The sequence below is a fragment of the Anticarsia gemmatalis genome, chromosome 2 (genome assembly GCF_050436995.1).
Source record: "Anticarsia gemmatalis isolate Benzon Research Colony breed Stoneville strain chromosome 2, ilAntGemm2 primary, whole genome shotgun sequence".
In the NCBI taxonomy this organism is placed as follows: Eukaryota; Metazoa; Arthropoda; class Insecta; order Lepidoptera; family Erebidae; genus Anticarsia; species Anticarsia gemmatalis.
The window spans coordinates 2,472,827-2,496,305 of NC_134746.1; the positions used below are offsets into that span (position 1 = coordinate 2,472,827).

General features: G+C 36.9%; 1 protein-coding gene across 3 annotated transcripts in view; it reads left to right on the forward strand.

Annotated features, from left to right (window-relative positions):
- LOC142979188 (diacylglycerol kinase eta) overlaps positions 1 to 23,479 on the forward strand; it is a 181,020-nt gene that overhangs the window by 151,043 nt on the left and 6,498 nt on the right. For 2 of the 3 annotated variants that reach the window (XM_076123986.1, XM_076124002.1), the window contains 17 exons: positions 4,647 to 4,845; positions 9,511 to 9,602; positions 15,530 to 15,735; positions 15,956 to 16,152; positions 16,340 to 16,485; positions 16,599 to 16,710; positions 16,796 to 16,971; positions 17,066 to 17,153; positions 17,254 to 17,361; positions 17,454 to 17,659; positions 17,734 to 19,134; positions 20,061 to 20,477; positions 20,697 to 20,871; positions 21,734 to 21,978; positions 22,482 to 22,611; positions 22,893 to 23,048; positions 23,334 to 23,465. In XM_076123986.1, coding sequence (XP_075980101.1) covers positions 4,647 to 4,845; positions 9,511 to 9,602; positions 15,530 to 15,735; positions 15,956 to 16,152; positions 16,340 to 16,485; positions 16,599 to 16,710; positions 16,796 to 16,971; positions 17,066 to 17,153; positions 17,254 to 17,361; positions 17,454 to 17,659; positions 17,734 to 19,134; positions 20,061 to 20,477; positions 20,697 to 20,871; positions 21,734 to 21,978; positions 22,482 to 22,611; positions 22,893 to 23,048; positions 23,334 to 23,465 — 4,186 coding nt within the window. The remainder of the gene's footprint in view (positions 1 to 4,646; positions 4,846 to 9,510; positions 9,603 to 15,529; positions 15,736 to 15,955; positions 16,153 to 16,339; positions 16,486 to 16,598; positions 16,711 to 16,795; positions 16,972 to 17,065; positions 17,154 to 17,253; positions 17,362 to 17,453; positions 17,660 to 17,733; positions 19,135 to 20,060; positions 20,478 to 20,696; positions 20,872 to 21,733; positions 21,979 to 22,481; positions 22,612 to 22,892; positions 23,049 to 23,333; positions 23,466 to 23,479) is intronic. The other variant, XM_076123993.1, reaches the window with a different exon arrangement.

Here is a 23,479-nt window from a genome sequence, read left to right on the forward strand (position 1 = left end):
GTCGAAGTTATCGTTTTTAGAATTTCCGTCAATTTTATCCTGGTTTGTCTGATAGAATGACATAAAAGAACTTCTGCTTTAACATGAAATTTTCCCATAATATCTATCCGAACCTCCCAAAAGATTTTCTTTTCAAATTGATTAAGCCGTTAACCAGATTGTTCGTCCATACAAGAACCGTAGTTAAATCTTACACAGCCATAATTTATTACGATCTAAATCACAGTTAAACCACTATCAAGAATTTATCGACCGAGGCAAATCCAGCAGTGAACACAATACCAACTAAAGCTCTGGCTAAAAGAGCCAGATGTGTATCTCACTAATTACATCCCCGACAGAGTAATTACCTCAGATATGGTAGATTCAAGATGGCTGGCTGATAATACAAAGAATTGCGGACAACAAAGGAAATGTACCTTGCGGGACGTAAAAAGATTTTTGTTTGTACAGACTTTACGTATACATATACGTACTATAGTACCTACTGGTACAGTATAGGCATACAACTTACGCATTAGCGTGGCTTGTGTGCACATTGTGTGCACACACAAAAAATAAAGGCTTCTTGGTCTGTGCTGATAAATAGGATGGAAAATTGAACCATATTAATATATAATAGGTTGACTAGTTTGACGGGAACCAAACTTTATGTTATTGAGAACAATCTTTATGCTAAATAAAAACATAATTATTGTTTCCATCGTCCAGCTTTTCATGTCAAAATAGAAGTATAAATTTAGGCTTTTGGCACATATTCTTACGCCTTTTTTGAAACTTTCATGAAGATTACGATATAAAATATTGTAAAAACTGCATTACCACACAATATTTTCATTCGTTTTCATTTAATTCTCTACCAAGTGTACTGTAACTTTATTTTAATCTTACATTTCTGTAAATAAAACGAGTCTCCTTTCATCTTGCCTTACAGCTGCAAACAACGCTAGTTTTTTTATTCCTCAGTTAAACGGTATCCGTTAGCGCGGCAACTACATATTTTTTATCTCGCCTCATTTACATAGGACGGGTCTTAATCCGCTCGCTTTCCTCTAAGAAGGCTTAATATCGTTGTTTAAAGACGTCCTTGGTTCTGCTATTGAAAATGGTTGTAACAATGAATAGTTATTAGTTCTTTGTAATGCTGTTTATAGGCAACCAGTAGCGCGATTTTCTAGTTGGTACTGGTAGCAAGCATTTGACAATGTAAATTGTTGAAGTAAAGTTGTTATTGTTGTGAAATGAGGCAGGGGCACTGATCAGTTTTTCATACAATATTTGTCGATAATTGATAGTGTTTTTAGCAAATGGACTCTCTGTCTTTGAAAAGCGATACTTTAGTTAAATGTATTTGCTTTGCTAAAATATAATTTGAGACATCCGCTCAGCAAGTGTGCAAAGTATGATAGACAGACAGACCATCATAATTTCTTTTTTATACCCCTAATAACAGTACAGATTTTAAATTATATTGTTCAAAGTTAACTTAAGCGTTAGAACTTCAATTACATGACACATTTTGTAAGAGACTCCTGAGCTAATAGGAGCAAACGTAATTAGGACTAATTAGATCGTGAGACGGCATAATAACGCGACGCTTTTATGTCTTATTTCGAGCCCAGTGGGGGGTCGAAGAACCTTACAGAATATTTCGAAAGAGAGTTTAAATTAAACCTTAATATTAAATAAGCACAATGTACTTTAAAAGAAAAAATGGCTATTGTTATTGCAGACCACAAGAGAGATAACTACAAAGTCGAACCAAGCTTTGGACTCCATCAAAATATTATGAAGTCTTTTCTACAGCTATTGGAATTGGAATGTTCTCGATAGTAGTCTAGTGATTGGTGTCCACTATATGGCAATAGGCTCACCTTCGACTAGATTGCGCCACTAAGTGTGTGTTTTAAATATGTAGTTAGAAGGAGATAAATAAGGTGTGTGTTTCGGTTATTTGGTTACCATAGTACAATCTCTGCTTAGATTAGAATCACTTGACTGTGTGTAAGTTGTCCAATCATATTTATATTTTTCTTGGGCATAGACATTCATTATTCATTGAGTAAAGCATAAAGTAACTAAAAAATGTGTAATCTAATATTTTATTCTGTGTGATCTTTAATTTTTATTCAAATGTCTTGCCTTAGAGAACGATTTTAATTATACACTTCAAATTAATTAAAATATCCATCAAACGTAATCTCTGAAGCTTTCCATAGGTTTCTGTTCTTCAGTAGATTACAGGCGCAACAGATATCAAGGAAATTAATTAGTTCTAGATCTTTTAAGATGAAATATTCAAACGGTAAGACGCGACTTGTAATCCGACCAAAGATTAGCTGCCGCTAATTACCGAGAAAGGTATTAACTTAAGTCAAAGAATATGTATACTACATTATATAATATTATAAATATGAAAGTCTGCCTGTTACGATTTTACGACTAATCCCTAAACCGATTTTGATTAAATTCAGCAAGTAGAGAAGCGAGCTTCCATTTTCGTCATGAAAACCGCGCGGGTTAGCTATATCTGTAAGGGTACATATTTATTAATTTTATAAAAAAAATATGCTACGTTTTCAAAAGAAAAATTATACACAATTGCTAATTATTTTTATTTATTTAAGTACTATCAGACTAAAAAGTATAAAATTAGGTCACGGGAATCTCTTAGTTAATTTTAATATGTCGTCCTAAAACAATACATTATGTAAAGAGCTACATTAAATTAATATAGAAAATTGCCTTAACAGTAATAAAAATCTTCAAATCCAACAAATTTTTAAACTTTCTTTCACCTAAAGTTACTTTAGAAGAAATCTTTCCACATGGACGGAGTTTACGCCTAAATATGTGTAAGTATGATTGATTACTACATAACGCGGAATCATATTCGCACTAAAAGGTTGTATTCGGCGAACAAACTGACGTTCCCTAATGAAAATGAATGATATTATAGCCGGAATGTTTCTTTGATTCGCGCTGTGAGTGATTACTTAGCCTTTTAGATGTATTGTTTAGAAGAATTGCGTAGTTGTAATGCTATGTAAATAAAGTTAAATAAATTGTTCGGGAGAAGACCTTCCCATTGCGTTGACTTCTAAAATGCGTCCTATGTACAAACTAGATACACTAATCATGCATTTGAAATGTTATCCTTTGAAACAGATAATAGTAGTGACTTAATTTTCTTGTCTTTCTATTTTTAAAAGACAAATCTCGCACTAGTTATTTTATTGATCTTGCGTTACGTGGACTTTACAATTAAACTACCTACCAGTTTCGCACTAATTTTGTTTTATGGAATGATAATCGCCATAACCACTGCCACAAACATCGTTTCAAGTTTCGAGGTCCTTCAAACTTAGGGAGTCTTTTTTAAAATACGGATCCTTCAATCTATCTTTTTTAATATACGGTAAAGGTAAGTCCGTACACCAAGCACTTAATCCTAACTACTACAATGGGTTAGATTACAATTTAACGAGTACGCTTGTGAAGCAATTATCAGGCGCACGCGTCACTGCGGCTCATTATGCTAAGTTCATTAGCCACCTGCCTCTGTGATGCAGCGACCCGAAACTGATGCAAATGACGCCTAATACAAGCTAATCTAACCTAACCGCTAGTAGCTTAGAACGCTAGTAGTTTGTTTGGAGAGACAAGGAATTTACTCTAAAAATCCAGAATAAGTGCGCAGTTTAGCTATTTATGAAAAATATTAAAGTGCTTTGTTAATTTTAACATCTGATAAGAATGTCTTGCTTCATCTGTGATGTTTTGATTTTACCTATGATGCAATAACGTAACTTTAGTTTATTTTCTTCCATAAAAAATACTCGAAACAATGTTTTGTATAACATTTTTAAGGGTAAATCCCTACGTAATACGCCTGTATTACGTTTGTTTATTAATATTTGATTTCTTAGACAAAGACAAAAAGAAAACATCAACAAACGAAAGCCAATATTGCAACTTTCAATCAGCGATCCTTTTATTGAAAATACACTATCCAAACTCTGTCTGCATCCGAGGAACATTTCCTCGTCTATTTACCTACCTAACGATCTAGCAAACATGCTTCAAAATGCTCCAAATAAGCTGAACGTGGAACATCGAACACTCAACGTGCTCGAGATCCGACCTCGTTCTGTCGCCGCATGCAATACGACAGGACTTGGCCTAACTAAGATGTACGTGTAGGCGACGATGTCAAGTGGATTGCTGTTTAATTACATGTGGATCTGCATTGCTGGTGCAGTAATTTGATTTTGAAATCGATTTGGTTTATACACAGATAAAGGAGAGAGAATAAAGTTTTAGGTTTTAAGTGCCTAAACCTTCCAGTCTGTTTGGTTCAGCTAGTCACTGGGTTATTCCGCATATTCAGCTGTCAACGGGTTGCTCACAGTGATAATAATTACTCCAGGTTTTTAAAGACTAAATTGGTTTCACCACTTCTAAATGTTATGTAGTATCCATTAAGATATCAGATAGAGTTTTGACAGTTGTTTTCCGGTCGAATCGGTCATTCGTCACTTATCCGTAACCTGTAAAAGTAACCTTTATTTGTGTACCTTTAACTTAATATATCAAAACCTAGAATGGTATTTTTATCAGTTTCTAAAGCTCTTTGAAATCCGCAGGTACGCCGCAACACACGCTCGTCCAACATTCTGCAACGTGTGCCGCGAACCGCTCGGCGCGCTCGGCACTGCGCACGCGCTCGCCTGTGAGCTGTGCAAGTTCAAGGCGCACAAGCGATGTGCGTCGCGCGCGCCACCATCTTGCAAGTGGAGCACTCTCGCGTCGCTCGGACCACATCTTGTGGAGGATGTTGAGGGGGTAAGTGGAAACTTTTACATTTTAAAAGTAATTAATGCAAAATCTCTTTAATGCGGATTATCGTACTATGTATCATTAAATTCCAATATCTGCAGGCATTTCCGTAAGCACTTGAATTTTATTCCAACATAATTCTTAATATTCTTAATAACTGGGTTGGTTTTTGAAGGCCGTCGGCCTCCTGAAACTCTGCTATGTTTATCAAAACTATTCAATTCATTAGATACCTTACGTCAATTAATCACAAATTAATTTTATTCAAGTCTGATGTATAAAATAGGTTATCTTATACCTAACAAGGCTATTCAATCAGAATTTAAATGCACTTATTCATCTTATTTATAACCTGCATTGAAACCAAGTAATAAGAGCATCCTAATGTATGTCTCCCGTCGAGTCGACTCCAGTAAAGTGCACCCCTACGGAGCGGAGATTGCAAAAAGATTCTATTCATTCCAACGCCATTAGATGCCATTACACTCTGTACTAATGTACTTTACTACTGTAATCAGATATGTAGGATAAAAGCCAGCTTTGTATTCTAACTTTTTTTAGTGAAATGTTTGAAAACAACAATCTGAAGATATATTTGTTTCTCATGAGAACATCACTCATCAACATCATCATCATTATTATCATTACAATAGGTTCAGGCTCCAATAACTGTTGCAATCATTGAATAAATATAATAATTTATGATATAGAGCTAAATATCTGTATTCCGCGTATTTTGTCCATGGAACAAAACTTAAAGCTTTGAATTTCCGTAAGTGTAAAAAACGATTTAAATGACATACTGAATTGACCATGAACGATTAAACATTACTAATACTTAAGTAAAAACCTATTAACTAGTATTTTCGTGACATTAAAAAACCTACAAAAAATTGTACAACCAAAAAGCCATACTTAGAGCTAAAACGAAAGTTGAAATGTCCCAATTTTCTGCCGTATTAAAAAGTCCGCAATCTGCAACCAGTTGCACACAAAACGTTCTATTTTGAACAAAAGTTAGAGTGTGGACACGAGGAGAGTGCTGTGTGTCCGACACTCGACCACTGTTGATGACTTGTAATGGACGCTCAAGAGCATATGAATTTGATATTGCACGGGTATATTTACTTTAAAGTATCTATAGAATGCTTTTAAAAGGGGTCTATTATTGAGAGTATTATGTTTCTAATGTAGTGTAGAAAGGTTAGATATACCTAGTGCACAAAGTTGTTATGGTAACGTTTGATGCAAGTCACGTAAAATTCACATTCTTTAAAATGATGATATATTATGATTATGATCCCAAAGGTGTTAGCACACTAATAAATGGATCGTAGCTGACGGTCTTCTTCATAATGGTAGTATTTCGATAGTTTTTTTTACTCTAGTTATGAATGACAATATTGATCAATCGTAGGTCGCTACCATTGATCGATTATACCCAAAGATAGATAAAAGTCGGTACCGCAAAAACTCCGGATTAGCTTTGTCTTTCTACTCTAATTGAATTGTGTTTCGAGTCGTATACTAATACAAATCATATTATTCCCCTTCAATATGGTTATATATTTTTTTTATTTATAAGTTAATTAGAACTGTACTGTACGGTATAAGAGACCACGTTTGTTTTCTTCTGCAAACAAAACAAGCTGTTTAATAAAATAACAAAATTACAACTCAGTATTTATGATGCATACAAATTCAATTTGGCAATGCAATTAGTATTTTCAGTGCCCTCTGTAATAACAACGAATGCAATCAAAAGTTCAAAGACCATTTGTTTGCTGACACAACAGTTCAACTAATTATTCTTCTCTTAAAACAATGAAAGGGTTTTGACTCGTAATTATTTTAGTTAACTAGCCTTCGCCCACGGCACGTGTTTCAAATCTTCAGTGAATGTTTTAGAAATGTTACTCAAATTGTTTATGTTTTGTTAAAGTCTTATTCCGGATAAGCGTAGCATAGGAATTTCAACTAATATTACATTTTTCATAAGCGACCAGTGACCACATTTACTTTCATAAATAACTTTAAGTGAGTAACCTTGCGATACGGTACTAAAACCATAATATAAAAAATAAACTGATCTAATTTTGAATCTTCTCCTTACTGAACTCGCTTAAAGCCATTTAGTTGGTCTATCAATTAACTCATTTATTTTAGGATTTTGCCTAAAGGCGACGTTTAAGACTGATGAATCCTACTGTACCGGCTTTTACAGAGTTAAAACTACACGGAAAATTCAGTAGTTATTTCGTATTTTGTGAATAAACGAGCAGTTATATGTTTAAGTTAATTACTATTGTTTGAAGTAGGAGTAAATCTGTTTGCTTGAGTTATGAGTTGAAAGGCTATGTCCACGGGCGATGGCTGTTAACAGTAAGTTTGTTCAAAGCGCCCAGTTTGATTCAATTGTGCTGCCAGATAATATTGTGCTTGAATATTGTAGTTTTGGGACCATTTCGTATTATTCAACATAATATTCTCAAGTTTAGGTAATATCTAGCTTCTACTTGCGACTTCGCTTTTATGACAACATTTTCCATGATATTCAAGCCACTTTTCGTTAGTAAAATGGAATAAAAAAAGATGTTTCAAAGTCAGTGCACAAAATTGCTCAATACAATAATTAAATACCACCTTTATCATACCTACCAGTATGAAAGTAAGGAAAAAAGCTACGAAGGAAGAAAGAAAAAAGCTAAAAATGTAGTGACATTGTTACAATTACCTACCTTGTTACCTAGCTGCGTTGCATTCGAAAATGAACAAAGTAACAAATTCCCACCTACATTCTCAAAGCATGCAAAGCTCATAATGTCCTACAACGTACTCATGTAAGGCGTTATACCGAGCTATACAGTATAGAAGAACACTTGCAACACCCACTTCCTGCAGTAATACGTACCGGAGCCCCACTAGACGAGCATATTTCAGTCTAATAGGCTCTCGACCACTTGACATGTAACAAGGAAATATAACGCTGAAGCTTTGTCTGTACTTCTACTTTATTTTTTTCTTTTATGTTGCTGATGCATGATATTGTGGAAATGGGTTATGAACGCGTGGGACGTTATGAGAGAATATATTGCTTGCTAGCTTTTTCAAGGGGTTTTACTAGTGTTTTTCTTTTGCAACTTACGTAGTTGATTAGAATATAAACTGCAAATTTTCATTTGAATCGCATTAGTCGTGTCGCCTTTATAATATTAGTTTGATTTTTTTAGTTTTCACTCCCTTTTTTGCGATAGGTAACTAAACTGCTTTAGGTGTTCACTATAACGGGGTAACATAAACTCTATCTCACTACCTACCAACATAGTTCTCATATGAAACAAATTAACGATTATGCTTAGCAACCCAAATAAAAATGAACCACTAAAAACCTACATAACATTTTTGCTTTCACCGAATCATAAAATGTTAGATATTGTTTGAATTTGCGCGTAGCTTTAGGCCTCCAAAATATTCACGTACTCAAAAATAAATATACCGCACCCCGAAATTATTTTAACACTCAAGAAACATTCTAACAAAAGCGTTTGATTTCTCTCAAGAATTCATTTTTCTGTCGCGTCGAACAAACTCGGGGATTCCGCTAATTTCGACGGCATTCAGGAATTTTCACTTTTTTCCTACAGCCGCGGCCGTTCTTGAAACTTATTTAATAGCTTTCTACGACGAGCTTTTTGTTGCTTGCGTTAATTCTGTTTTACATCTGAATTTTAACTAGTTTTCTTTGATTTTCTGGTGACAGTTAAAATTTGTGTTTGTTTGGTTATATCGGAAAACTATTTAATTTATGTTTTGTAAATACTTAATTTTAGATTTTTTTGGTGCACACATTATTTTTGTCATAGTTTTAGGCGGTCAATTTGAAAACAGTGTAGGTAAGTGGAGTGGATACCTTTTGTTTAGTGTCATTTATTTGTACCTACCACTGTAATTTATTTTTAAGCCTAATTTACCCCTTTCTCTTAATAGCAAAGGTTAACATCATATCTATCTCTAAACCTTTCACGACTTTCTGAAACAGGTCCTTGACACTTTAAGTGATCCTGCCAGTCTACAAGTAATAGTTTTTGCCAAGTTTCCCTCAAAGTATGACTTAAGCCGCCGCCGCTGTCGGCTTAAGACGGACTCACCCGAACTAAGCCCGAAGCTTCATTATAAACCCAGTCAACCTTAAATAACCTTTCGAGAAAGGATCATAGATTACGAAGTAACTAAGCACTTTGTGAAACCCCAAAATTATTTAAATTGAGCAATCTGCATGATTTTCACATTACTTTTTTATTCGATTAGGCATTTGCGTCGTTTGAAAATTTGCTTCGTCAGTGAACGGTCTAATTGTATACCATTCGGTTCCCACGCAGGCAAAAATTGTGAGAGAAGGGGAATAATCGTGGTACCTTTCATAACTGAAGATTTATTTTATATATTCTAGAAGAGAAAGGACTCAAAACTGTTGATCCAAGGATTAACTAACAACGTTAATTCTTATCAAACTATTAATATTTTTCTACTATTTACTCATTACGATTCAGCGTAATATCCACTGTGAAGAGAATACTTAAAGATTAATGTTAAGGGTGTATTGACTTACGTGTTTCGATTGTTTCTATAGTGCAATGTATTAAGTAAATAACATAATGTTGTTTGTTTCAGAACATCATAATGCCTCATCAATGGCTGGAGGGGAACCTGCCGGTCGCAGCCAAATGCGACGTCTGCGATAAGACATGCGGATCTGTGCTCAGGTGAGAAAAATACATATTAATTTTGTGCTAATGTCATTATGCACCAGAGGCCACTTGTACGAATTCATATACCTACTTTCGAGTGGGTAAATAACACAACAGATAGAAATGTAATTAATATTTTACCTTGCTCTCATGTCTACTTCAGTATATGTACATTTGCTCAGTCGTTTATATTGCTAATTAAGTTAACTGAGGTTTTGGCGCGATAAAATACCGGAATGCTATAACTTGTCTATGAAGAGCATTCTTATTTCTCTGGTTTTTAATGCATCTCGTCAATACTATAACTTGCTAACTTTTAATTTTGAAAATACTTGCAATGATATTTTACGCGAATATGCTATTTTATCTTGTTTCATGAAAATAAAGGTTAAAATGCACGCAAATGTCGATAGCTTACTCAAAAAGCTTGCGATTAGTGTAAATACGTTTGCATTCATTTGCTCTTAATTAGATAACATTTTGTATATCCTCGTACTAAATATATACTGGTATACAAAAGGCTTATGTCGTCACATAGCTTTGTTAACAAAACCATCATTCATGTTAGGATTAACGGTCGCACTTCATCAATCAATACTTGTTTTGCCGTTGACGTTCCATGGTATAAATGGATGGAGTTTCTCTGTATTTACTAATCCGTGCATTTCATTCTGTAAAGAAGAATTTGATGGTATATGGTATATTTTTATGCCTACTACTTATGTATGTGTTATATCCTCCTGTTTCACTTTATACGATACTAAAGTAACTAAATATGGCCCTAAACTAAAAACTACAAGTCTAAATTCAGGCTTTGAATTATATTGGCATTGACTTCTTTTTACCAAAAAAAAAATGTATTAAATTGCATTTAATGTGTTTTTCGGTTCCGTAAAAACCCTATTTTCCCAAAATACATAGCACCCTTTAATCCTTTTTCGTTAAAGCCACAAAAAGGATTGAGAATGATAGACCACTTCAATCTACAATACATCACCATCCATCATTTTTACTTATCAACTCCAACGAAATCGAATATACGCTTCAACAAACAATTAAGACGCTCGCACTCCTATTAAACGTCAACGGTAAGGGTGTAAGATAAGCCCGATATCCGGCAAGATCCGCTGAGATCCGGCGGATGATCCGCGCCGCGATATCCGCGCGGATCGCGGGATTACGCCGCGTATCCTGTATTGTACACGTACCTGCTATATCGTGTTGAAGCGAGGATTTTTAACTGAATTTATATGTTGAAAGGAAATTAAAATCTTTGCAGAGATATACGCAGTTAGAATCCAAGGTGACTCCTGATCGTTTGATTTCCTTTTTGATTAAGAGTCCTTATACACTTTTGATTTGTCGCTGGACAGTATATTACCGTATATTGGGTATTTCTACTATGCACGTTGCTTCTTTACAACTCGTTATGGATTTTGTCTGTCCCGCTGCTGAGCAAGGATCTCCACCCGAACGAGGGAGGTGTAAAGCCTTGAACCCACCACGCTGGCCAAGTACGGATTGCAACACTACGTATAACAGCGTTTCAGTTATAATTATTTATAAATACTAGCAATTTTAAATTACACGAAGATAAGAATGGGTCCTCATGGGCAGTCAAATCGAACCCATAGCCCAATGCCCGTCCTACGCCGCAAAATGTTGGATTAATAACCCAAATAGCTAAAACTCAATAACAAAACTCGCGCCAAAAGTTCCTGCACTACCGGCATTCAGTTTGACCAACCTCATAATAGCTCAATCTAAATGCAACTTATTTTCCAAATTTAATACACGAACCAACCTGACCTTTTATTATGTAAGTGAATGGAGTTCCTCCACGTGCCCGCTATTTTAGTGCAACCACACTATTCTTGTTCGACCGAGGAGTATTTACATATCCGTGTCACTTTCAGACGACCAAACTGTATTGGAATGACGTAATTTGTAGGATGTATTGGGAAGGGCTGGTTTTAGACTTGGGGGCTGAATGAACCGGTTCAGAATAGAAGTGGAGGCTATTTTCAAAATATATGAATGGATAGAAATAGTTTTGGTTATTTCAACAGTCTTTGAAAATTATACATGTAAAATAGCTTGAGATTTCAGAATTGTACAGCAACTTAACTGTAGATAAACCTTTCGCTCTAATTTTGCCTTTGAAAGACCAAAAATCAGGATTCGCCCGAGGCATTATACTGTCTTAGAAAATTAAATGTCAGCTAATTAAACAATCTCCTCTTAGTTTTAACGGTCAAAGAAACTGCAGCAACTAAACTTGACTTCAAACGAAATGATTTTAGAGTCGTGTTGGATTTTCCTAATTCACATAGAATTATAACTAGAGATGTCTTCAGAGTGAAATTGGGAGTTTCGTATACTTTTCAAATATTTACTGTCATTTTATCCATCGGAAATTTTGTATACAGACCACTTTAAGTTATAAACAACGGCAACAAAAGCCTAAACCCCACTACAACTTTTCATCTATCTAAAAATAAAGGCACAACTAAGTGGCGAGACGCGCTAGAAGTTCCATTAACTCGCTCGTGTCACGCGGGAAATGGAAACAACACCCCGAGTGCTGGCAACTCAACCGACGGATGAGCCCCGGCTTCCCCGGATACGAGTGAAGCGAGCCTTTCATCGAAACGCTTCGAAAACCATTCTGTTTTGTTGTGAAAAATCGCTTTTTGAAATAGGTTGTCATTGCTTGTTGAATTAGATTTTTTTATAATATCACGCTGTTGACAGATGTTTTTTTGTAAATACATCTGATTTTCCTGTAATGAAGAAGCAAACCTATTGCTAGCCGGGAAAACAATGCCGAAGGCACAAAAGCAGTAATAGACAGACCATTTCGAGATTCCCAAATCCCGTACCTCGACATATAGTAAAAAATAAGTAAATTAGTATTACTTATAGAGTGATAGAAAGAGTATTAAATATACCCGCTGTACTGTACTGTGTACATACTATTACCTACCTCATGCCACGTGTTGCTCGTTACCGGGTATTACCTAAACCTATTACAAAACGGCTCTCTATTTCGGTCCCAATAAATTAAGCATGCAGTTCTATTTCCACGTGTCATATTCGGCATTTGTGTACCGTTATGCTTGTTGCAATAACAATGGAAGTTTTCGGTAGCAATAATGAATCATTTACTCATTAGTCATAGCAAATATAATTGACAAACAAGACTAAAAATAATGAGGGTAACAGAAGTTAAATGAGAAAAATTAATTAACATACTAAATGTATAATATCACGGCTTTTATACCTGAAGGAGTAACATAGGTACTCGTTACCACAATGAAATATAAATTAATGTGAGTTTATTCAACACTCTGGCTTTATACCAATACCTAAAGCTGGCGATAAGTATAACAATACGTTTGATAACACGCTAAAACGATAGCGATACCAAAACTTTTCGCTCCTAAACTATCCCACTTCGAAACTATTTTCTCAAAGTTTCCTTTCTTGTTACACATTGCCAAACTGTCCCTTGTTTGGTTAACTGCGCATCAAAAGTTTTGCAAGCGCCCAAATTATCGCAGTTTAGAACTTGACAGTGACAAGATGGCTGCTGTAGTGTGACGTCATTAGCCACGTTTGAAGCAAAAGAATACTCGGAGTGAGGTGGTCTGAGTGACAAGTAAGGTTGCGTTTATACTTTGTCGTTTAGTCGTGACAAATTTGCAGTTTGAAACGTAGTGTTTCTGTTCAATAGAGATTTACATATAGGACGGAACGAATAACTGTCGACCACGATTTTTTGGCTGTAAGGACAGACTGTTCAGACTATAAAATCAAAGGGGCGATTTTTACTTATTCACTATGAAGTACCTAACGAAGTTTGCTCTATAAAAAATGGGCATCGGCCCGAGCGCATTCTACAAGAACTATTTTATAAGAAAAGCTAGAGACAATAGTCGTCGAACAATAAATCGCCGCTCCGGCAAAGTAGGAACACGGCCTAAGCTGCAGTGAAATGGAGCTTTTATTTCCACTGTCTTGTTAGTTGTGACTGTTGTGTAAAGAGTTTTATAGTAGAGCTTTTTAAAAAGGTAAATAAAACGTCACAGGTTTTTAGTTGCTATTTTAATACACGGAGCCCAAAACAAGAGACAAGTTAATCCATTTTTAAATAATACGAGTTGGTACCGTATTAAATTTATTCATTTTGGTTTTTGCAGTTTTTGTATGAGCTATTTGGGAATCCGAACAAGCGAACTCAAATGTCGACAAAAGAATTGATTTTTTGACACTGTTATGAGTGCAGTAACAAAATCGTCTATAAGTTGAATGCCTCGATATAGGTACTCAGACTGAATTATTAGACTACTAAAAAAAACAAACACTGAATTGAAAAGAGTGTGGTCCCGTAAAAAAGAAAATTTTTCATTAGTTCCATCGCAGCAAGTTAATAAAATAAAACTTTATTACTACTTTTTTGCCGAACACACTTTCTTTTTACATTTAAACCACTTGCAATAGCACTTAGAGTTAGAACACTAATCGGATGAGTTTCATTTGATTTCGAAATTCTATTGGTTTCTGCAGTAACTGATTCTGTGAACTGTACGTGACATTTCCATGCCAATCGAATTTGTAGAGTACTCACGTTAGAAAGACTGCGGTGTTATTAAATTTATCCTTTTCGTTGAAGAAATTCAACTACTTGGATTAAAATTAAGCAGAATCAATCTGGTTCTAGAATATTGATGCACTGGTAGTCATTCGTCTCTTTAAATGAATAAACAACCTTTTCTTTTTTTTAAAGTAACCTAATTAATAACTGCTGCGTATTTATCGCTGTGATATTTGTCCAAACGCTCGGATTTTCGAATTTATAATATTAAGTATGGATTATACTGAGCTTTGTGACTCATCAGTTTTGAAAAACTCCTTTATTTTTCACGCGAAATATTAGGTCAATTTTTATCCTTAATACACGTATTCAGTCCACAATCCTCCAATATGAAATTGTGACCCTCACCTATTTTTTTCGGGATCCTTATAAGCCTATATGCAAACAAACGACCCTCGATATCCATACACATAATCCGGTGTTCAAACAGAAAGACATTGCATGACTAGATTTTGTTCAATTGCTTAAATTTTATCCAACTACGTAGTAAAATTCAAAACTAAAAAAAGTACGTACTGAAGCTATTACTCCTAAATTGCTGCACTGGAAATATAATTATATACATATAATAGATAAATGCTGCTATAATCAAGGCATGGTAACTTGTAGCTATTTATAAAGTAAATTATAATTATCTTAGAAACGATCAAAATATCTACGACAATCAACTAGATTAATTGAAAAACTTCAACGTACCTGCCAAAATATTCAAACAATTTATCATAGGATAGCAGGAAAGCCGCGTAAACGGGACAGAAACATCTCTCATAATGTCAAAGGCACTCGAACGGCTCGGCATTTAAATAAAAATGTCAATGCCACTCTATAACGTCTGCAATAGACAGATTGTATAATTATGGTGCCGATAACGATCTAGTCCCTGCGTACAATTGGACGCTGTGATAAATTGTAAATTAGATAGATCAGAATACTTCGGGGCTGGAGAAATGCTTTGTAGAAACGGCTGCCAAAATAAATGTGACAGAATTCTTCTTTAATTTAACAATGGCTTTCCAGTTTGCCATAGAAATTGAAGATGAAAAATTAATGTAAATAAAAGTGAAATATGATCCATTCAAAATTAAGTTTCAGATTTAAGTGCTTTAGAATTTCTACTATCGTAGAAACCTGTAATTATACTGCTATACAATGTTAGAGAAAGACTGAAAAGTTTCAAGGTCTATACATTTTCCTATTTCCAGAAAAGCTACTGTTTAACAAATTCATTTTATTTAATAGACTAGGCTTCATATATGTATGTTTCTAACAATATTTTCTTCAACAGGCTTCAAGACTTCAGATGCGTATGGTGTCGCAGATGCGTGCACGCAGCATGCAAGCCTGGCTGGCGTGCTTCGTGCTCTCTGGGCCCGGCCAGAGCCTCTGTCGTACCCCCAACAAGACTCCACTCTGTTGGCCCCGATGATGCCTGGGTCCCGGACCGACCGCCTAATGCGTCGCCGTTAATTGTGTTCGTTAACTCTAGATCAGGTGGGAAATGACGTTTGATTTTCATACAAAATTCCGAAGATATGTTTATACAGATACCTGATCCGGATTTACTATCATGCTGTTTTGCAATAAAACGTTTATTTAAAGTCATTTTGCCGGGGTCTGCCACCATACCTGCAGCTAAGCTAATAAAATAAGATAAATTAAAATCTTCTTTTACTATTCTAGTGCTTACCTTGCCTTATTATTTTCTGAATAGGTGACAATCAAGGCGTGAAGTTCCTCCGTCGCTTCAAGCAGCTGCTGAACCCAGCGCAGGTGTTCGAGCTCAGTGGGGCTGGTCCCCGGCTCGGACTGCGCCTGTTCAGGCACTTTGCGCCGCTCAGGGTCCTCGTGTGTTCGGGAGACGGGTCCGTTGGATGGGTGCTGCAGGAGGTCGACAAACTTGACATGCATGTGAGAAACTTATTAAAGAACAATAATCTACTAGAAGTATTTTAATGGAAATCTGGAGAGGTAGTTAATTCTTAAGAATTGTCAGGTCTGGTTGATGTATAAAGAAAATTTTTCGTATGAAACTATTTTAACATTGTGCAACCTGGACTCTCCTTCTTTTTGGTAATTATAGTAACATGTTTAACAGCGTCAAGTCCAAACAGCAGTGCTCCCGCTGGGCACTGGTAATGATCTGGCGCGAGTTTTGGGCTGGGGTGCTTCCTGCGATGATGCTGCTAACTTGCAGCAGCTTATTGAACGATACGAGAGAGCTTCCACTAAGATGCTTGACAGGTATAACTTGGTACTTTACCATACTCGTTACTAGATGTAATTGCTTATTACCTTACAGTGTAAGTATTGAATGTTTTGGTATTTCTTTTTGTCAACGTTTTTTCGTCTGACAGGTGGTCAATAATGACATTTGAACGCGCGCTAACTGCTCCGCCACCGCCGCCGGTACCACCTGATTTATTAGAAGAGAGTACGCTACTTCGAAATTTGCAAGACATTATGCAGGTAACATTACTGGTTGTTGACGTCACACCTATGCTATTCACCTTTCGGCACATCATATTATTACTATCACTATCAATTTGTGTAGGCGGGTGAAGTGAACTGCATAGCATCATCATCTCTGCGCGCTGGTTGCCAACGCTTGGCAGCAGTTGGAGAGCGTGCAGGAGGTGGGGCAGCGAGAGCAGCTCATCGCTTGCGTCGTGCAGTCTCGCTGCTACTCCATGCACGAGCTCATCTTGCACATGACCACGTGCGATGCAAGTTAGTATCTAATGCTACCTTAATGTAATTATAGTCACCGTCACAGTTTTTTTTAAGAGATAATGCGAGTGTTAATTTCTATCAACTGTGTTAGGTCATGGGAGCCCCTGGAGACGACGAGTGATAGTGAGCCTGAAGCACAACCAGTTGCCGAGAAGGGCAGCATAGAAAAGACTGAAAAGGTAATCTTTTATATTCCTGCGACAGCGTGAAAATAATAGCAATTAATATAGAAGAAGTAGTTAATGATTTTTTCACAACGTATCTTTTTTTGGTTATCAGGAGCAGCTCAACTGGGCAGCTCGTGGCTGCGCGCTTGCAGGACGTGCTGATAGTGTACGCCGGGCTTTAAGGTCACTCGTACGGACGCTCACACAAATATATCCACAGGTAAACTATCTTAGATAAACTAAGCACAAAGGCGTGCGAAGCACAAAGCCCTGGAATACAACAACCTCTATTACAACTGTTAATCTTATTAGGGCGTTGCTCAAGAAGTAGACTCGTGTGACACTTGCGAGAGCTCCGGAACCACGTCTACTATAGCAGGCGCTTGTGCAGTAGAGGGTATTGAAATGCCGGCGCCCGCGCCGGACATGTCTGCGCTGCCCGTACCGCGAGCTTTCGCCGATAGTCGGAGATCTTCGGCCGCTTCCGCCATATCTGCTACTTCTATGCATCCTGATAAGTAAGTTTTGACTTCTACATTTAGTTATAGTTGTTTTGAAATCAATAGTACTCATGGTGTTTATTCATTTACAGCATTCCAGACGTAGACGAAGACATAGTTAAATTAATTAGCTCTAATCCAGCGGATAATTTTAACTTAGACGTTGACAAACCAGAGCGAAGCAAGACAAGCTCTGCTTCGCCCCAAGACAGGCTATCGCTCTCTAACCTCTCTTCCTGTGATACAAGCTCATGCAAGAACCTCACGAGGCTCGACCCAGACCGCGCCACTTATAGCAGTAGTCTTACCATACCTAACTTAATCGTGTCAGACGATAGCGATAAGAGAGATTCGATAATACAGGGAGATACTTATGAATCGGACCAATTGACTATTATAGACATCGATAAACCGTATACTGATGATGTGCATTACGAGGTTAGTGCCAGGGTCACTCCTGCTAGTGGAGAATGCACACCAGATAGGCGTTTGTCAAGTGTAGATTTGGAGATCGAAGCTAGTAGTTCAGAAGGGTCCAACATTAGTGACGATTTTAGTTTAATATCAGAAATTATTGATGCTAAACCTGAGGAGATTGAAGAAGCTGGAGGTATTGGGCATATTGATTCTCCTGAAGTGTCTGATACGACTTATGTCAACTCTGAAACGTTGCATGGAGAGTCTATCATGGACGACATCAGTTCCATGCTTGGGCAAGAGGTCTTATTGGCAATGATGGGGAAAAACGGAGAGAACGAAACGTATACCGATGATACTACTTTATTTACATCTGATACTGTGTCCGACATTGCCATGGACAGTCGAAATCCAAGCTTGGAGAAGAACAACGAAGCGAAACTAAAGTACATATCGAAGGTTAAGAAGCCAAAGGAAGGAGAGGTTGAGAAATTCGGATTTGAGAACAGAGTATTCTACATCGAAAACGCAACGAAAGTAGAAGAGCAAATTAAATACTGCAGTCTTGCACAATTTGAGGAAGGAAGTGATATCGCTCGGAAATCGTTCAAAAAGCAATTGCGAAAGAGTTTAAAGAAACGAGTGGTGGAAGACGTGAGCTTGATACATTTACTTCCGAAGACTACTGAAGAAACCTTGACGATTAAGGGAGACGAAACTCCCAATCATATTGAAATGCCGAGGTTTGTTGTTGAAGACCATGACATGTCTCCGTTCCCACAAGTAAGTGTGGTCGTAGAACCTCCATCACCATCACACAGTGAAGATAAGAAAAGCTTGAAGACATGTCCTAGCCGTATGGCGTCAGTACTGAGTGACATATTTGACCAGGGAACCGATACTCTAAGTGTCAATTCACCAGAGCCAAGTATAGGCACCACAAGGGAAAGGCGGCAGTCTGACAATCCGAAGCTGCTGGGCTCTGACCCGGAATATGGACAGTTTCTGAGCTGCTCCCCTGCTGCTACGAGACGGATATCGTGTGGAAGTCTCTTCAAACCAGGAGAACCCGACAAGTGAGTTTTTTTTTAATTATACGAATAAACCACCTTTCGATTTGAACATTTCTATGAAATTCTAAAGGCTATTCTCGTAACCATAATTTAAAGCTCGGTAAGCAACGAAAATTTTGTATGAAAATTTAAATTAAAATGTAGTTCAAACTTTCCAGTGAATTGATTATGGAAACCCACTGAATTCTTTAATCGCGACGGCTTCGAGAACAATGACCCACTTACTTTTCACTTCAACTTAAATTCCCAATCATAAAAGTTTTCTATGAAGAAAAACGTTTTATGTTTGATTATTGCCTGTCACTCCCCAGCGTCTCGGTGTGACCAAAATTTTCAATTCCAACCGAAATCATTTCACACTCGAGTTGACAGAAAGCTTTGTAAAAGACTTTATTATGAAAAATATTTCGTTCAAATATCGTCTATTGTTTAAAACCCAGGCCTATGTTATTGTTACTATGAACGTATCAATCACGACATGTTTTTATTTTATATATTTATTCAGCAGCACACTTGCAGTTTTTCTCCCAGAAATATAACAGAGATTTTTTCGTAACAGCGTTATTTTCGTTGTGAATCCAACTGGAAAATTTATGTAAAGCCTCTGGCTTGTAGAAAAACGTTGAAAAAACTTTACGGGGAATACTGTGTTCGTAATATTTTGATACCGTTTTCTTAAGTTTACCTCAGAGGACATGTGTTTAATGTTGCGTATATTTTATTGATTTAAGCGACGTATTCGTTTCATCATGAAATTTCTCCTTGATATTTTTATAATATTTTGATAACCTGACGAGTTCTCTTAAAGCAAGTATCTAAATTGCTTTTAAAGGATCGTTCTGTTCATATTTTTTCGTCTATTTGCAGGTTGCCGACATTGAGATTTATTACTTGATTGCGTGTTTTTAACATTATACTATATTTTTAAGATTATCAACATCCGTATCGTCAATATGGGGTGAAGGCGGTGCAACAACTGCTATCGGCTCTAAATCAGACTCAACAGAGAAGGACGCTAACAAGAAATTACCTATTATCAATCCATTGGTTCAATTGCCAGCTTGGCCGCATGTCACCCAAGGTTTCATCAGTCAATGTCTTTTGGCCAACGCAGACGCTCTTTGCGCAGCTGTCAGCCCACTAATGGATCCTGATGAAACTTTATTAGAAGGGTTCTATGAAAGGGCAGTGATGAACAACTACTTCGGAATTGGTATCGATGCAAAGATCACGTTGGACTTCCATAATAAGAGAGAAGAGCATCCAGAGAAGTGCCGGTCTAGGGCTAGGAATTATATGTGGTATGGAGTGTTGGGATCTAAGGAGTGGGTCAACAGGACTTACAGGTTAGTTAGAGACTTGTTATTCCGCATACTTTTCTACCTTTAGAGATGTTTTTTTGTATTACCAATATTTATTAGATACAACTATATGGCTGGAATTCGGCTAAAGATCTAGGCATCGAATTTAATTTTTAAACCTGAAACTAACGCCTAAAGTACTAAGAACTACTCTTATCAACATTTTCCGTTTATTTAGTTTATTTAGACGTACTTCTTTTTTAGGCACTTAGGGCAGCGTGTCCAACTAGAGTGTGATGGACAAAGAATACCACTACCAGAATTACAAGGCATTGTGGTACTGAACATACCCTCGTTCATGGGAGGAACTAACTTTTGGGGAGGCACCAGGGCTGATGACATTTTCCTAGCACCGTCTTTTGATGACAGGATACTTGAGGTGAGCAGCATGATTTGAAGTGTTTTTATAGCAAATATTAGATAAGGAATATTGCATGTGGTTACTTTAAACTAAAAGTAGGAATTAAACGTAAAACATGCGAAGATGTAGCTAAATTAACCATGCTTAATTTATAAAGTTCAGGTAACTTATATTTTTAAGGACAGGCAGGTTTAAATAACGTTCTAGCGATTATTACGTACAGGTGAATTAAAACGAATTGCTATTAACTAACGTCGTGCTGACAGTAACATCCACAAACCATCTCAACATTATCAAATAAATTTCCATTTTCTCAATACAAACGCGTGACTCGGGATATTCACGAATTAATACACGTCGAGGAATTAACTCATAATGCGTAACGATCAAAGGAAGCATGCCTGAAATCCTTTGAACGCCCCACGACTCACATAATCTCGCACGAGGCTAAATATACGCGAAAATTCATATATTATGAAGCACGTATACGAGAGAAAAACCACTGTGCAACTTTACAGCGACAGGTATAAACCTCAGAATGAAGGCTTGTGGAAGTGTGCGAGTTATGTACACGTTAAATGGGTTTCTGTTTTTAATGGTGCCGTGTTTATAGTTTACTTGCTGTTTCTGGCGTTTGTTGTTTGTGTTCTGCTTCTGCTATTAAGTTTTAGAGGGAACGTATGGTACATTAAGATATTTTAACATTCGATCAGATAGACGATTTAATGTTATTTTTTAAAGATAACTTTGAATACCTTTGGTGTTTCGAAGTATGTATTTATCTACGTGTTACTCTTGCAAAGGATTTTTAATGCTAAAAAAATCTAATCTAAATATCGTTTCCAGGAATCTTTTGTATAATTAAGTGTGTTTTCAACAGGTGGTCGCAGTATTTGGCTCAGCACAAATGGCAGCATCCCGTCTGATCAACTTACAAAAACACCGTATCGCTCAATGCAGGGCTGTCCAAATCAACATTCTAGGAGAGGAATGTGTTCCAGTACAAGTTGATGGCGAAGCATGGCTACAGCCCCCTGGCTGTGTTCGTATCATACACAAGAACAGAGCTCAAATGCTATGCAGATCTAGAGCCCTTGAAACTAGTCTTAGGTTAGTGCACCTTAGGTTAGTGGTGGCTATATTACTTTGGTAGATGAGTAGTAAGAAAGTAGTTATCAAGTTTGTATCAACTCATCTTTTAACAAAACTTGTAGAAGATAGAAAACCAAGTTTATAGTGACCAATGAATAGTAAAAAATCTGCGAGAAATTGATATGTCGATGTAGAACTGACCTCCGGTTTTTGTAGTTCGGAGTTACAGTCTTCTTTTAAACTTTCTCGTTACGTAACAGTTATCTAATATTATACGGGAATTAGCATAATGTTGCATATTTACCATGACGATTGTGGTCGTCGTTGTCAGTAGTATGACCGTGTAATATTAAATGACATTTAACAATCATCAAACAAAGTTAACGCCATTTACTTAAGCGTACCTACTACATGGTACCCTCACATGACTTTAGACAATCATTTAGACAATTACAACAGAAAATCATCAAATAGAGTTCTAGTGACAAACAATTATATTAAAGCCTTAAGTTCATTGTGTGTGCTTATTTGACTAGAACGTGGGACGAGAAACAGCAACAAAAGCATGCTCTGGCGGGATCTGGCAGTCCTCGCGTCGCGCTGTCTGTGGCTGAGAGCTCACAGTTATTGGCACTGCTTGATGATGTCAACACACTTGTGAAACACGTTAGTATTTCTTCTTAATTTATTCAGTTTGGATTATGCACGATAAATTCGGAAAGCGAGGAGCTGGGCTTCAGCTATCAGAAATTCGGAGACTTCAGAGTTCAGATTTCAGTATGAACCAGGATGATAATGTTTTTTCTTTACGTTGCCCTAACGGTAAAAACTGTCTCTAATATGAGTGGACCGTGACGTTTTGACTCCAGGGAAGGACTTAAGTATTTAAGAGTTTTTTTTTTATCTTTTTATACGTAACACCTTTCTTGTTGTTTTCCGATTCTCAGGTGAAACTGTCTTGCATAAGCGAGACGTCAGCGTGCGGTAGTGTATCATCAGGAGTGTCAATGGCTCGTCGAGTGGCGGCTCAAGCAGACGCCCTACAAGACGCAGAAGGCAAGCTGTTGCCTGCACCACAGCTCAGGCGGCTGTTGGCTACACTGGTAAGTTGAGCGATATGCTTTTTATTATTGTCTCTGTATAGTTCGCTATTTCGAGCTTGAATGTTATTTTCTGACATGGTTACTATATAGGAGCTATATTATTGTTCAACGTTGTAAATGTTGTTCAGCAGTTATCTTTGGGGTGAAAATGACTATATTGATGCTTCAGATTGAGTCGAACACTCTTAATACTACTAGAATCCACTTATGTTTCGGTATTTAGGAGATTCTTAATGTGATTATGCTAATTCTTAGAAATAAATAAATGTGTAATAATTTGTTTAGGTGGAAAGTTGTCATGAGTTAGTAGAGAGTGGCGGTATATCAGGCGCGGGCGCCGGTGCCGCCGCCTCGCTACGCGCGCACCTCGCACGATGTCACTTACAAGATGGATACGCGTACTTGCAGACTGATGAGGTAACCTATATTTT